Source organism: Motacilla alba, chromosome 1A (genome assembly GCF_015832195.1).
Source record: "Motacilla alba alba isolate MOTALB_02 chromosome 1A, Motacilla_alba_V1.0_pri, whole genome shotgun sequence".
Taxonomy (NCBI): Eukaryota; Metazoa; Chordata; class Aves; order Passeriformes; family Motacillidae; genus Motacilla; species Motacilla alba.
The window spans coordinates 34558176-34573988 of NC_052031.1; the positions used below are offsets into that span (position 1 = coordinate 34558176).

General features: G+C 35.9%; 1 protein-coding gene across 4 annotated transcripts in view; it reads left to right on the forward strand.

Annotated features, from left to right (window-relative positions):
* LOC119708059 (RAB3A interacting protein) overlaps positions 1-15700 on the forward strand; it is a 31749-nt gene extending 16049 nt beyond the window's left edge. For all 4 annotated transcript variants that reach the window (XM_038153927.1, XM_038153929.1, XM_038153928.1 and 1 more), the window contains 7 exons: positions 2268-2345; positions 2722-2925; positions 6578-6706; positions 8861-8973; positions 12353-12452; positions 12558-12627; positions 15334-15700. In XM_038153927.1, coding sequence (XP_038009855.1) covers positions 2268-2345; positions 2722-2925; positions 6578-6706; positions 8861-8973; positions 12353-12452; positions 12558-12627; positions 15334-15416 — 777 coding nt within the window. In that variant the 3' untranslated portion in view covers positions 15417-15700. The remainder of the gene's footprint in view (positions 1-2267; positions 2346-2721; positions 2926-6577; positions 6707-8860; positions 8974-12352; positions 12453-12557; positions 12628-15333) is intronic.
* Positions 15701-15813: the final 113 nt, after the last annotated feature.

Genomic DNA, 15813 nt, shown 5'->3' on the forward strand with positions numbered 1-15813 from the left:
GAGCTTGTCAATCTGCCTAGACACAAAATGAAGAAAATAAGGGAAATAAATCAGCTTATTTTTTGGCATAACTATTTTGAGACAGCTTCTCTGTCTGACAACAAGGCTATCTAGATAAGAGCTAAATTTGGGGTTGCCATGGTGACTAAATAAAAAATAACGTAGTTCCAGATGAATGGAGGTAGCAAGTACATAACTTAACCATGCTTTCAGCTTCTGAATTTTGGCTCTGGCAGCATGCTACACCCACCGGCTTCAAAAGAAGCATTAGTGCTGAGTGATGCACCAGAGTGAAACCTGGTTACCAAGTGAGGAGCCTGAACTTTCACTGGGACCTTTGCATTTGAGGAAAAGGCAGTAGTACCAGCAAAGATTGTGAGATTGTATTACACAGAAATAAAATGCTAAATCCATAAATTGAACTAGGATCAGTTCTCATTTTATCTTAGGAATATATATAGGAATACTTTGGGCCTAAATTGGGGTATCTTTAACTGTCAGAATAAATTTCATAATCCATGGATGATTTATGCATTTACTAAATTGTAAGTCTGGGCTTTCAGCATATGCATAACGATACAACATTAGGTATGTTTTAGAAGTAGTGCTTAAGCCTATGATGTTGTATAAAAGTGCTATTAAACACTTGAAAATCAAATTAAAAAGTATATCCTGGTAGAGCAAGGTTACTTAATATTTTAAGCAGTTCCTTTGTGTAAAAAAAAAATAGAAGAGTGGAAGGGTGTTTTATAGTATAAATACTTGGGTATGCTGGGAGGAGGAAAACGTTGGGCAGGTATTTTAACTGTGGAGGAATAAAAGGAAAATTATCGGTAAAATTTTTTATTTATGATATTACGTTGCTTAGATCAGTGTGTCAGTTTATTAAAAATATGTTTGAAATACAGTTTATTAGTAATAATAGTTTGAATTTGAATTGTCCAGACTGTTATAGGCATGTTACCCTAAGTTTTCTTTTGTGATTTGATTTCACTTAGGGGCTCTAACAAGGCACAGTGGTGAGGTTTATTGATTTTTTTGCACTGGGATCTGCAGCCCTTGAATTCATGTTTAATTTTGAATCCCACTAATTTCAACAGCCACATAAATGGATATGCTAGGGCCTATATTGTTGCATCCCAGTGGAGGATTGAGACTTGTTTTGCACAGCTGGGTGCATTTATTACATTATTACTCTGTAATAGCACAGTAACATGCTTCGCTTTCAAAGATGCATCACTAAGCAGAAACTGCATGGTCAATGTTAAGTGTATTTGTACACATTGTATAAATGTGTATGTTCCCATTCTTGCATGTGTCTTGTTACTTATGAGAATTTTACAAACCCATACTATACAGCTGTGTTGTATGCTAGTGGGAGCCAGATCTTTTGGTATGACAATGTATGAACTTTTTTGTTTTATTTATATAGTGTCCAGATGTGCTAGGCGCTTTACAGATATGAAAAGGATCCTATGTTAAGTAATTTGGTTGCTGGCTCTGATATTTCGATTTTTGTTGCCTTCAGTAAGTACCACGTGAGAACAGTAATTTGATCATGGGCACAAATTGCGGGATCAGAGCCTAAACAAATACATTACACAGACAAAAGGCTTAGAGTTATGAGGTAAAAGGACTTTGGAAAAACCTCAGTCCTTTTATGCTTCCTTCTTTATTGGCTTAGCCTTGTTTCTTTACATGGATTGTTTTATTAGTGCTTTTTCCATTCTACTTAAAAAATGTTTATCAAATAATGAAGTGTTTTTTTGCTGTTGTTTTGTCTGTTTTATTGATAGCAAGAATTTAGACTTCATAGTTGATTGGTTCCTTCATGCTGAAATTTACAGTTGTCTGAAACTTGTTATTCTGGCTACAAGAAGGAACATTCTTTTGAATGTGCTACTGTGCCTATCTTGCTTTTGTTGCTACTGGTTGAGTCTTTCTCTTGGGGGTCAAGGAACTTATCAGCCACCGAAGCGTGACTGGAACCTGGTGTTCATGACAGGTATTGTTCCTGCTGGAGTGGGGTAGGTGGAGTTGCTGAATTTCTGAATTTGGGCTCAGGACTAAGGAGAACCTTGGTTGGCCAATGATGAATCAAAATCATAGATTTGTAGGGATTTTTTTTTGGTGTATATATTTCATTTCAGACTATTGCACATCTTAATAGTCACAAGTAGTGTTCATGAAGCAAAAGTATGTCATTAGTTGTTGGATTTTTCATAAATTTGTGTGAAGCATTTACACTAGCTAAACATCTTTTATAGGAAGCACACAAAATGGTTAAAGAAGCAAATGTCAAACAAGCTGCAGCAGAAAAACAATTAAAAGAAGCACAAGGAAAGGTGAGTTTTTTCCCAGCTTGTTTGCTTTGTATTTTCACATGGGTTTAAATCTGAAGTGTGAATCATAAAGATATAGGTGGAGGATTACCTGTATACATTTTTAGAATATATACTCAGTTGTTTTGTGTTGCTTGACATACTCTGAGAGAACACCCAGGGACATGGTGTTTCAGTGTCATGTCAGCCAGCAAGGTGCATAGGAAGCCAATGCTACTGCCATATCCGATTGTCTGGGCATCTGTGTCTTAGTACTGTTGGAAGATGAAGTTTTGATTTACAGTGAGATAGCTGAAGATGTTTTAAATTGATTTAAGATATTTATAAACTAATACATTTTTTGTTTGTTAATGACTTTATTCCCCCCTGCCCTGTGAAGATTGATGTCCTCCAGGCTGAAGTAGCAGCATTGAAAACACTAGTACTGTCCACTTCACCAACATCTCCAACTAAGGAATTCCAGTCTGGTGGAAGAACTCCTTTTAAGAAAGGCCATGCAAGGAACAAGAGTACAAGCAGTGCTATGGGTGGCAGTCATCAGGACCTTACCATGATGCAGCCAATTGTAAAAGACTGTAAAGAGGTAATGTACAAGGATCGTTGTCTTTTTGCTGATAAATTGGCTTTATTGTTTTGTTTTACTCGCAATAAATAGAGTATATCTTAAATCTTCATTTAATGCTTACTATCTTAGAGATATTTTTCATTAATGAAAGAACTTTCCTTACATACCAATAGGAGTTAATTTTTCCAAGTCTTATTTTCCTTTAAATCATTAAGGGAAGATAAGATTTCAAATATTGAAATTGCATGTGGTGATTATAAAACCCTAAACAATAAACCAAACAATATAACTAAATGATAGGTCCTGGTGACCTTTTAATGAAATCCATCACTGAAAGTTCATAAACTTTCATAAGCATTGTATAAACTGTCATAGAAAAGAGGAAAAGTCATTTTATAAATCAGTAGTGGGTGAAAGAGGCCAGGGAAAAGATGAAATCAGTAATTTATTAGAGAACAGGTGGGGAGTCACTGGAATCCTGAGGCCTATGTGGGGGTTTCTTTTGTGTGGGTTGGGGTTTTTTGTTTGGTTTGTTTTTTTGGTTGGTTTGTTTGCTTGTTTTTTAAATCTACTCATGTCACTGAAAATAGGGAAATAATGTAGCAAGGCATTGGTACTTGAGCCCTTGGAATGGTAGTGCAAAAATTGATTGAAGTGTTGAGAAGGAGTGTTACTAGGTGGTTAGTAAAACAGCTGATGAAATCCAAAAATTAATAAATGTGAAATGAGGCATTTAAGAAAAAATGCAAATAGCAAGCTTGCAGTTCTGAACTTGGAAAGAGCTAATATTGTGCTGGAAAAAAACCTAGTGTCCTTGTTGATCGTTGTCTGAAAACCCCATCTCAGTGTTCAATGGTGGTCAAAGACCTACAGAGACTTAGGAGTTCTTAGGAAAGGAATAAATAACAAAAGAATGGAATGTAGAATGGGGTGAAAAAGGCATGAATGCCTTTGGCATGTTAGTTGGGACATTGTTTTAAGCAGGGGATACATGCCTTCCCAGCTGTTCCTGTTGTCTGGTGCTTTGGCATTTTGTTTACTGGCTTTATTTGTAGCTGCTCTAAGGTAAATTTTTTTTCATTTCTTGGAGCTTGGGTCTGAAACCCTAGTTCAGTCCCCGTCTTGCTAGTTCAGGCCACTGAGTTGTTACTTTTTGGGTCTTATTCTTCTGATTTTGAGTGACTTGACTTCTAAGGGGGGTCAAGAGTAGCCTTGCTCAGGGCTGTGTATTGGCCCTGAGCCAATGGAGTTGGACCCTTCTGCAGAGTCTGCCCCCTAGAGCTTTGTGTTGTGGGATGGAGCTGGGTGTAAATAGGGTCAGCTCTCCAATTTCTTTGTGGAACGTAGGCAGAATCACGAGTGTTTGGCTGTCCACCCTAAATTGCAGTGGAGCTGGAAAGCTGCCAACATCCCAGAGAAATACTTCCTAGTATGTGGTAGTAACCTCTAGGATAAATAGACATGTCTAATGAATTTCGATATTAAAAAGATTGAGATGAGCTGCCCAGATCTCAAGCAGACAGGTGTCATTTCCTCACCAGAAATGTTGATAAATGCATCACTGTTGTTCAAAGAGCTGAGATATTTTGCTGATGTCACATTTATGTAATGAAAGCATAAAAAATTTAACTGGAATTGTTATTATATTTGACTGTGTATTTAATTTCAGGTAATCAAAACTGGGATCTAGTGAAAGCATATGTAAAGGCAGGGAGGAGATACACGTATCACACATTGAAATTGAAAATGAATGAAATTGAAAATGATTGAAAATGAAGATTATCAGGCTATGGTCACTGAACAATTTTTCTCAAGGCAGCTTCTTTATAAACTGTTGTTTTAGGTAAAATTGAGTAAATATATAAAATAACCAAGTTGATAAGAAATGCATCTTAATTTTTAGAATTCTAGGGTACAAGTAAAAAATTGATGTTTTTCTGCTGGTCTCTCTTGATTGTATTAATTTCAAAGCCAGACCTGAGATGTGTTTAAGTTATGGGAAATGTTCCTTTAGGGAGCAAGTTACACCTATTGAATTCCACTGAAGTTGGTGGCTTAGCAACCAGAACACTTATGGATTAGCTTAATTAAGATAGTTGTTCCTGATTGTACCTGAGTATAATGCAAGTGGCTCTAATGAAAAACAAAATTTCCAGTCTAATTTTTGTAAGTTATTTTTCAAGGAAAAAAGTTTAACCAAAAACCCCTGAAAATTATGAAAAGGACTCCCCAAAGCAAATATGTAAAAGAATGGCAAAGTGGTGAGAACTCAGAAGGGGTGTTGCATGGGGAATGAAAAAGAGACTGAGGTTGGTTCAAAGCCACATACTGTTCTTTTAAATAGGAGTAAAAATCAACTTTTAGTATATGCTATTTCCCCATTTCATTGTCTTATCTGTATTTTCTTTAATTGTACAAAATTTTAAATTCACATCCTGGCTTATCTTTCTCCTGCAGTGTACATCCTTTCAATAGGTTTAGTTTTAGGAGTGTAGGCCTGCTGTAGTTCAGCAGACTGAAGGTGCTGAAGCAGAATGTCAAAACCAGTCTGGGGATGGTGCTGCATGTCCCTTTGGGACTGGAGTTAGTTTTATATGTTGGATTAGGAGCACATGTCAGAAGCACTCACCCCCACTCTGCTTGGAGCCCGTGAAAAGTCTTTTCTCAGGTAGCCCTAAAGCAGATGATGTGCTCTGGGAGCGCCTCAGTGTGCTCTAGCTGTTAGTGGGTAGCAAGCCTGTGGGACAGACTGTCCCATAATGCAAATAGATTTTTAATAACAACCTAGTACCCATCTCTGGACCACCACACTGGGTTGGTGCCATCCTGCTGCTAACTGATCTCAGCCTGGAGATGACAAAACAAGGTGTTTTCAAAGCAGGTACAATTATCTTTTCCTAACACAGAATACAGTTCTTCTGAGCATGATTTAATAGATAATTTTAGCATTTCCTCTTTGCCTAGAGGAGTTGTTGGGGGAGCAGGCTCATAAATCATTCCCAGCGACCATCATTGCCTTTCTGTTGTAGGGAGGTGTAGGAGAGAGTTTTAGCATAAAGAGGAAAAGTGAAGAATAACGGTGTACTTTAACTGAGTTGTACATGCACTTCCTGTTTTCTTTTCTTAGGATATTCAGTGTGTTAGTCTGTTTTCTTTTAGTGTTTGGATAGCAGCAAATTAGAGTCGGATGCATCATGAACATGTAAGATGTCTAGAATTGCAGTTGTTTTCTTTGAATTTCTCTGCTTTTCTTAACTTACATAAATGGAGGTGAACTAAAGTACTTTAAGGAAGATGCCTGGAGATGGAAACTGTTTTCTGGCTCTTCTTAAGTATTTCAAAGCTATCTGTAAGCTTAGGGAATGGGGGAAAGGTCATTAGCTTGTAGTGGTAGTGTGCAGTTGTAACCAGTAGATGCATTATCTCTGTGTATTGAAAATCGTTATGTTTTGATTTGCTTGAATTTACAGGCTTAGGAAAGTGGGTTTAAGGAGGTATTCATAGCTGAACCATGACAGCATTCTTTCAATTTACACATTACATACTTTCAATTTTTACATTACAGTAGAAAGCATTTTAATGCTTATTATTTACCTGTGGATATTTGCAAATGATAGACACTAGTGTGATAATTACATTACTAAAATATGTGAATTTTTGTGTGTTCTAGGCTGATCTGTCTCTGTACAATGACTTCAGGTCTTGGAAGGATGAGCCTACTATGGACAGAACATGTCCTTTCTTGGACAAAATTTATCGGGAAGATATTTTTCCATGTTTAACTTTCTCCAGAAGTGAGGTAATGGAAATGGTCTAAATGTGCTCACTGATATTTTCCCCTTAAATATGTTACATGGAGCCAAAAGACTACTATGAAGTCCTAAAGTTTGGTCTGGAGTATTGAAATGACCATTTTTTTCTTCACTAATCTATTCCATTTATGGTCTTCTAGATATGGCCTTTTTATGTCTACTTCTTCAAATGTTACACCTGTCAGAATCTGATCTTTGTTGGAATGGATGGAAGTTTTCTTCCTGATACTTCAAATAGAGTGTAAAAATAACACTCTGTTTCTTGTTTATATAGGGGGCAGTAGAGACCAATATATTTAATTTTGTGGACTGATTTTCTCTCATATCAGTCAGCAGACTGCAGTAGTCTGGGCCTTTTCTTGAAGAGAGGTCTGAGTTACAAGAATTAGGCTTTGGGATTTAAGATTCAACAGGGACAGTTGATAAATATGGTTTTAGAGGAATCAAATTAGGAGACTTTTTTCCCTTGTGTTATTCCCACACACTCTCCCATACAGAGGAAAGACTGGAGTTTCACCTGTCCTGGGAATAACATGGAACTGATTGCAGATCCAACTGCTTTACTTAGAACTTCTTGTTCTTATGCACCATTTATAGGCTGTACTTGTAGTATTGGTCAGTAGGAAAAAGGGAGCATATTCTTAGCTCTTTATCAAAATCAGAACAAGAAATTTTAAAGCCCTAAGTATTGATATTCTTTCCCAATAAAATTAAACACCTCACATAGCAAACCCAACAGTTTTACCATAATTTTTATGTGTTGTTTTCAGGAGGTGTTATGTTCTTTTCCCATGCTTTTCATCTGCTATTACTTGCTGGCCATAAGCACACTTTTAGTCAATTGTATACCAGTGTGTTATGGTTGGTGTACAGCATCATATGAACCTCTCCCACTAAAAATTTTACTTGGTTACTATGGGAATTGAATTGCTTCTGCAATATATGTAAGTAGGCCATCCTGTTGTCTTTTGCAGCAACTTAATTTTGGAATTTGTTCTTCATTGGTAATATAATTACTGTAGATTTGTATTGCCTTTTAAGGGAAGAATGAGGCTTCTAGCACTTGTCAGTTACACCATTTATTGTTTCCAAATGCTGTGTGTAGTGACCAACTTCTGTTTTACTTGGCTGTTGATGCTAGTGTGCAGTTAAACCAAGCAATAAATTATACATGTATTGTGTTTTCGAATAATTGAAAGTGCAGTTATGTGAATGGTTGAAGTATTGCATTAACTCTCAGTAGCCTTTTGTGTGTATGTGTAGTGTTCTGCTTTTGGCAGAGAGAGTATTTCATATGAACTATTTTAATAGTAGCATTCTGGTCTTAAAATAAAGTACAATAGAAAAAATATCTTTATTACTTAGTAGGAAAGAACCTTGGCACAATATTATTTCATTAGTAATATAAGTTGCACCTTTTTTAAATCAGTTAATGGCTATTACTTGAAACAGTGGTCTTGGACAAATGTTCAGTCCAGTCAAGCAAAATGGTCACATTTCCAGTGTCTTACGATTGTTTATAAGGAATGAACATAAAAAACCTGAGCGAAGTTACACTTTAAGTAGGCTGGTGTTTGAAAGTTGCAACTGGCTTTCCTATATATTGTTCAGTCTTACTTGTTTGAACACCTTGCTTGAGCTATCTTTAGCTGAAAACAGTGACATAACCTTTACTTGTTTTATTTAAGATAAAGATGTATGGAACATAATTTTGTATTTTTCATAGAACACAAAATCAGTCCAATTTTTTAAAATAAAGTTTGTGCCATATTCAGCCTCTGACAAGAGCATAGCATATATAAATACATGTGCTATTTGGGTGTATGAGGAAAGGCTGAAAATACAGCTAGTGTTTTAAACATGCTTCACTACATTCCTAGATGTAAAGGAAGTTAGGTTGCCTCAGGGAAGGCAGGGTTATTTGTAGGACAGAATTTAAACAGGAGCCTGGAAATGGGACCTCTTGCTCGTGATGAAAGTGAAATCTTATTTGTAATAGAATTTTTGTTTGGTGGGTTGATTTTACCACCCCCCCCGCCCCCCCCATCTTGTTAACTTTCCAGAAGAAGAAATATGTCACTGCTTTGAGGCACTGAATGAAGCAGAGCTGTTTTTAACTGCTTTCTATATTTCTCTTGCAGTTGGCCTCAGCTGTTCTGGAAGCTGTTGAAAACAACACTCTGAGCATTGAACCTGTTGGCTTGCAACCTGTTCGATTTGTGAAAGCTTCTGCAGTTGAATGTGGGGGACCAAAGTATGTTGAGCTGAGAGGGGGATACTCTTGACTCATTTGAGTTCTCTTGGCTTGAGAAAACTGCTATCAACTGATTACCTCAATCAAATTTGTGTATCTTAAATTTAATTTCCTTAAAATCTAGGACTTCAAAATTGTTACAAATTTTGTGGGAAAGTAATCAAATAATAAATGAAACTTTAAAAAACCCCTAATATAGAACAAACCTTATCATTTGGGGAGAGCTTGACTTTTGCTCGTTTTGATGCATTGACCCTGAAAGTAACATTGACCTCTTTGGAGAAGAGCATTCTGATATTTAAGCCAGATGAAACCAGGGGGCTCTCAGGTGGAAAGCATCATGAAAGAAATAGGTTTTGAAATAGTACAGGCTGGGTTTTTGACATCTGGGGTACTTGTGGCATAAAAAATTCAGGACGTACCTAGGACACTGAAGGTAGCTGAAATATTTGAGAAATGTAGAGTGTTAATCCTCTGAATTTGAGCAGAAGGAATATAAGTGAGAATGAAAATGAATGAGAGTTGGAACCTAAAGTAGGAAGTATGCTTGAATGACAGGAAGGAAGGTTATTTTAGAAATTCTGGAATGGTCCTAGAGAAATGTGAAGCAAGATTTGTTGTCAGGTACTGATACAGGCATTGCAGTTGTGCAGGAGGGACTTGCCTGAGGCACTGAGGCTTTGATTATGTGGGTAAGGAACGGGATTGTAGGATGTCTTAGTGGATTTTGGAGTAAGAAAACAAGGTCAATCTGGATATTAATCTGAAGCCTTCCAAATCTTGAGAAAGACTTGACCTTTCTTTTGGAAGTATTTTGGACAACTTGACAATTTACTCTGTAATATTTGATTTAAGAGAGCTCAATTTTACAATAGAAAACTTTCATAAAAATGTTTTCATCTGGCTCTAAGATATTTTTCTTTCTTATTGTCATTGCTTTTTAATCGTGTTTCCTCTGTTGAGTGGAGGAGAAGCTACAACTGGCACATCTCAAAATTCTTTACTTTCTCTTTAAAGAAGCTGTATAAAATGAAAATTTGTTTTGTGTGTTTTATGACTTAGTCTTTGGTCTCTTCTAGCCTGCAAAGTTCAAGCATTCAAATTTTTTCAACTTCTTCCTGTCACTAGAACACACTCTTTGAGCTGTAGCAGCCTCTCATCAGAAGGGCCCACACCAGTAATGGAGCTACTGAAGGAGTAGGGAATTCCTGTCCAAGATCTGCCACTGTAATCTGTGTTCCAGGAAAGCAGTAGAGAATCTGGACAGTCAGAAACCACTGAAACAAATCACGTGTCATAAAAAACAACTGACAAATGGATTTGAAATCATTGTGGTTCAAGCAACTTTGCTGCATCTTGATCTGATGAAATACTTAACCCAGACAGGAGACTCAACTGCATAATTCAGAAATTTCTGGAGATTTTTAACCTGTTTTCTCCAGTGTAAGATAACTTTTAAATCAGAACTCAGAAAATCCTTAAATATTTGGCAAAATAGAGATTCATGTTTTGAGATGACAATGCACAAGTTGTAATTTAGTTGTTTTAGATACACAAAAAGGTCAGGCAAATTCTTCTCTCCCTTTTCCAACTCTTCTGTACCAACAAAAACTTCTGTGGTGCTGCTTGTAGATAAGTAATAGGTAAGGAATCTGCAGTATTTAAGTGTAATTTGACAGCACTTGTGCTTTGCCTCATATATTATTACTGGCACTGAATGGGAAACAGGTGCTGCGGTTTTCACTGAATCAGCATAGCAGTTTCATGTTTTTATTTTTATATGGTGCAAAATGCTTTTTTACTGAAATAATCATCTTTAATGGATAACTTAATATAGACAAACTGAAAATAAACAATAACAAAAGCCGGAGTAATGTTTTTAAAGAAGTCATTTTGTTGTACCTTTGCATTTTGTTGTACATTCATGTGTAAAAACATTCATAAAATAGTGGGTAACAGCCCAAATAGCATAGCGAGGGGTGGAGGACAGAAATCTGTGATGTTAGTTCAGAAAGGTTCTGAATATACAGAAGTTACTGAATGGTAACTGTGATGGTGTGTAGGGAGTGCTGCCTTAACAAAAGACAGCTGGGTTTCCCCAGAAAATTCACATAATTGTCCCCAAGGGGAACAAAGCGCTGAGCTGTGTGTGCTGTTCAGTGCAGAACTGAGTCACCAGCAGGAGCCCTCGGCTTTAACTGCTGTGATGGAAGACAGCATAGAGAAGGCAATTATGTAACCAGAAGAAAAAAAGGGTGTTTATTTTCCTAGCATTGAAAGTTTGTCTTCTCACAAAAGCTAGACTGAAATTGTGATCCAGCTTGCTTCAGCTACTTTAGGATTTCTTGTATCAATGAACTGCTGTCAGTCCTCATAAATTGCTATGGAAAATTGTATACACACTTCCATTTTCTCCTTTTTTACATGGTTTTGTGGACCAGCTGCAGGCAATTTAAAAGAGCCACTGTTCAGAACCACAGAAGCTTAGTAATTTTTGTTTCACTTTTAAAAGGCAGCTTGTTCTTAGACTCCCCAGTTTGATGAGGTAGAAATGGGAGAAAGAAGAGCCAGCAGCTTTTAAAATTAATGAAACAGTGGTTGCCATGACAACCCAATTCATCTGAGATGCTGTAATACAGACATTCCGAATAAATCAAATTCTTCTTATCCTTAAAAATTCATTGGTTTCCTAACTTGGTTTTTTTTTGGGAACAGTTTGTGGTGACTAATGACCTTTCCTGAATACTGCTTAGTTGCAATACACCAGAAGTAAATTTGATTATTTTACTCCGACTTTTTGTAATGGTAACAGAAAGAATTACTGCCAGACAGCCCATTTTCCTTTGTCCCAGAAGATTTTATACTCTGAATGTAAAATATTATTTCAATTTGGGCATAAATGCAAAACTGGGTTTAAAATGCATCTCAGAGAATTATCTGCTCTTCTGTGAGGCTGATTTGTTTTTAGGATGAAGTACAATATCAAGCGGAACTTTAAAAAAATCTGTTCAAACGTTGGCATCAACTGACAATTTTTAAAATGTTTATTTGACATATCAAGAGTTAATTAAAGAAATCCCACTGAGCCAGAGTTGTCAAGCCAATTGAAATTAGTGAATATGGAAGTGCATTCCCAGAGCTGAAGAAAGTTTTAGAATTCAAAAAAAAGCATCATAACACACCAGTATTGAAATGAAATTAGGCCTTGTGGAACTAAAATAATTGACAACATAATGTAATAATTGCAGCTTGTAAAATGAAGTAGAGACTCATCTATCTGTGCCAATATGAAGCAGTTACATTAACACCATAAACATGTGCTTGTTTAGACATTAATGTCAGATTGGTTTATTGAATCATGTGACCTTTATATTTGTAGGAAATGTGCTCTCAGTGGACAAAGTAAGTCATGCAAGCATAGAATCAAATTAGGAGATTCAAGCAGTTATTACTACATTTCTCCTTTCTGTCGTTACAGGGTAAGTAGATTTACTATTATTTAATTTTGTGTAGTAGTTATTTAACTATTTTTTCCATGCCTCTATACAAAATTACATTAACCACCATTATTTTTATGAGTTTAGATCACTTCTGTGTGTAACTTCTTTACATATATTCGATACATCCAGCAAGGACTGTTGAAGCAGCAAGATGGTGAGTATAAAAAAATTCTATTTGACCTACGTAAAGAGATGTTTACATAATGCCTGTTCCTAAAAGTTGCTCTCTGTACAACAGAGTTGCTATCTGTGACCTGACATTACAGGTTATCAGTTAGTCATTGTTGTAATTTTGAGGATATGTTGATATTTCACTCTCCAATAAAGTTATTTTTTAAAACAATGAATTACAATGCATTGATTTTCAGTCCATTAAAAAACCCCTTATACAGTAAGAAATGTTAAAACAAAATCTAGCTAGGGGAGTTAGTCACAGTTTTTTCACACAGTGGTCCAAAATCAAAGCTCTATCACAGAATGTGGAGGTATTTTGGATGCAAAAAAGTTCAGTTGGGTTTGATCTGGGCCATTTTTATTTAGCTTGGTGTTTTGGTATGTCTTCTGGTTTTGTGCCATGGCAGTGAGACAGTGTTCTTGTCAGACTGTTTTTTCAGGGGGAACTGGCAAGAAAGACAATATTTTGGGTTAAATTGCAAAATGTAAACAGGTAACCTTTTATATATACACAGAAAACTGGTAATCGTTCATCCGAGTGCAGCTGCGAAAAGAGATCATTGCAGTGGCATGGCCAAATCTTGATTAGGGCTCTGGTTATAAAGTAAGGCTTGATCACCCTCCACCCCAAAAGAGAAATGTGGTTTTTGCTGCCATTGCTTCAGGCTGTGGCTTGGGGGGTTCCCTACCTATGTCACCCAGTTGCTTTGGTTGTGTCAGAATATCATATCCTATTTATAGGATAAGATGATTACTGCACAGTAATTCAGAAATTTGTTTAGCTGGGCTTTGTGGTTCTCATTTGTCCGTATAAAAGAAGATGTTTTTTGAAAACGTATTTGCAGTACACCTAGTTACTTGATACTGGAATTTAAAAGTATAGTGCATGTTGGAAGCGTAGCTTTGTCTTAATTTTCAAGACCATTTTACCTGCTTATCACTATAAAAGGAAAATATTATTTGACTGTGTTTAAACTGCACAGAGTTGATTTAATTGTATTTCCTGTCCAGGTCAAAGAATATTGCCAGCTTTCAGTCCAAATTTTTTTGAAACAGGTCATATTACTCAGGCTTCCAGAAACACTGAGCACAGATAGTGGAAAAAGTGTCATTAGCCCCATGTCAATAGTAAATTAAAATATTTGCTTTCACTGTGAAAATGTAATTTTTTTTTAGTTCAGTTGCATTTTTGAAAGTAAAGTAGAAAGTAAAGTAAACTAGTTAACATTGTAATATTTATGGATGTCTGTGCATTTCATTATTCCAGTTTTCAAGTCTCTGTGGATTTGCTTCATCAAGAATTTGGCTAGAATTTGCCCTGCTTTGCTACCTCACCTATAGTCACCTCTTCCTGATGTTTCCAAATATCAAGAGCTCAGGATTTTAGCTACACTCAAATGTTTCTAACCTGAAGTACTTCTGAGGTGATAGGTAGACTTAATTACAAAGAATAATACTGATAATTTTCAATATTAAAGGGTCATGGAATTCACCAGAAATTCAGCTATTTCCAATGCTTAATTATGTTTGATAAAACCTTCAGATGGTGGTAATTTTTACTGATTTACTAGCATCACTGAAGATCTTGAAAATGTGTTATTTAAGTTTTAATATTGTTTGTAGTCAAAAGGCTTTTACTTTGACCAAAAGGACCTGTGGAGTTTCAACTAAAAATAATTTACTTTGCTATCGAGATAAAAAAAACTTAATTAGTGGGATTTTTGCATCATATAATGAAATATTTTCAACATTATCAGATTGATATATTCTTCCCAAGAAGTTTGTAAAAAAAAGAAAAGTTTGGTGTTTCAGCTCAGTTATCATCTGTACCACTACAACATAGCATTTGCATTTCTAGCTTTATGTAAGGATTTCAATAATACATTCACAAGAATGTAGACACTCATCATAATTGTCTGTATAATGTGCTGCATGCATTTCTACTAATGCACCTTATAATTTTTAAGACAGAGGTCACTTATACAGAAGTGTTTTTGAAATATAGTAGGGAAGACCTTGTGCTTGTTGTTCAGGTTAATGATATTTGTAGACATTCTACATCAGGATCTTGACTGCATGGAGATTTTGTGTTGAGTAATTATATACCCCACGATTTTGATTTGTATTGCTGTGACATCTAGACTCTTAAGCTATGCATTAGGCTTATCGCATTTAGAAAAATACAGATGAAATAAGAAAAAAGGGTCTTTCCTACCCAATTTATTGTTACTAATAGATTACTGTAGGAAGAAAGGGAGCAAAAAGGATTATAAAAGGCAAAATTATAGATTCTTTGGTGAAACAATTCTTATTCAAGAAGCTCTACTTTTTTGTTTTTGTAGTCATTTAGTTTCACAGAAAATGAGGCAAGGGGTAGGGAAGCTTAAATAAGAAACTGCAATTAATTGAAGCTGACAAGAATACTGATAAAGTTCTGTTTTCCATTTTAAATATATCTAAAATCTGAGGAATTTTTATAGGATTCTCATTTAAAATGTTTAGAATATGTGCTTGAAACAATTTTGTCATAACCAAGTACAATTAGCCCTTACGCATACTAATGCTGGTTTTACCAGATATTTGTTATGAAGTTCCCCTAAACTCATTTATAGTAAGGCAGCCTGAATGCATCAGTTGAAATAAAATGTGAATTTGGTATATTTAATGATATTTCTGTCTTTTTTAGTGGATCAGATGTTCTGGGAAGTTATGCAGCTGAGACGAGAGATGTCGCTAGCAAAACTTGGCTATTACAAGGAAGAGCTCTAAAACTTTTTACTCTTGCGCATGCATGAACTTCATTGAATATACATAACTGAAATTGCTGAACCTCTTTTTGTCACTTGATATTTATTTCCACAAAGTGGGTCCAAGATCTTTCTCCATTTGCAGATGGCACTAAGAAGTACTGTGATTGTTTTAAACTGACCTATGCTGTATATGCGTACCTCTAATACTTAGTTGAACAAATGTGGTAAGCACTTGCGGGTGTATTAGTGATCGTAATTTACATTTAAACACAAACCTTCTGATTAAAGTGTTAATCTGAAACAGTCTCTGTCTCTGTTCTTTGTGATGCAGAATGTGAACCTCCCCAGTAGGACACTCCAAAATATAAAACTGATTTTATGAAGAGCAAATGCCTGGTATTTTCTTCATTGCAGTG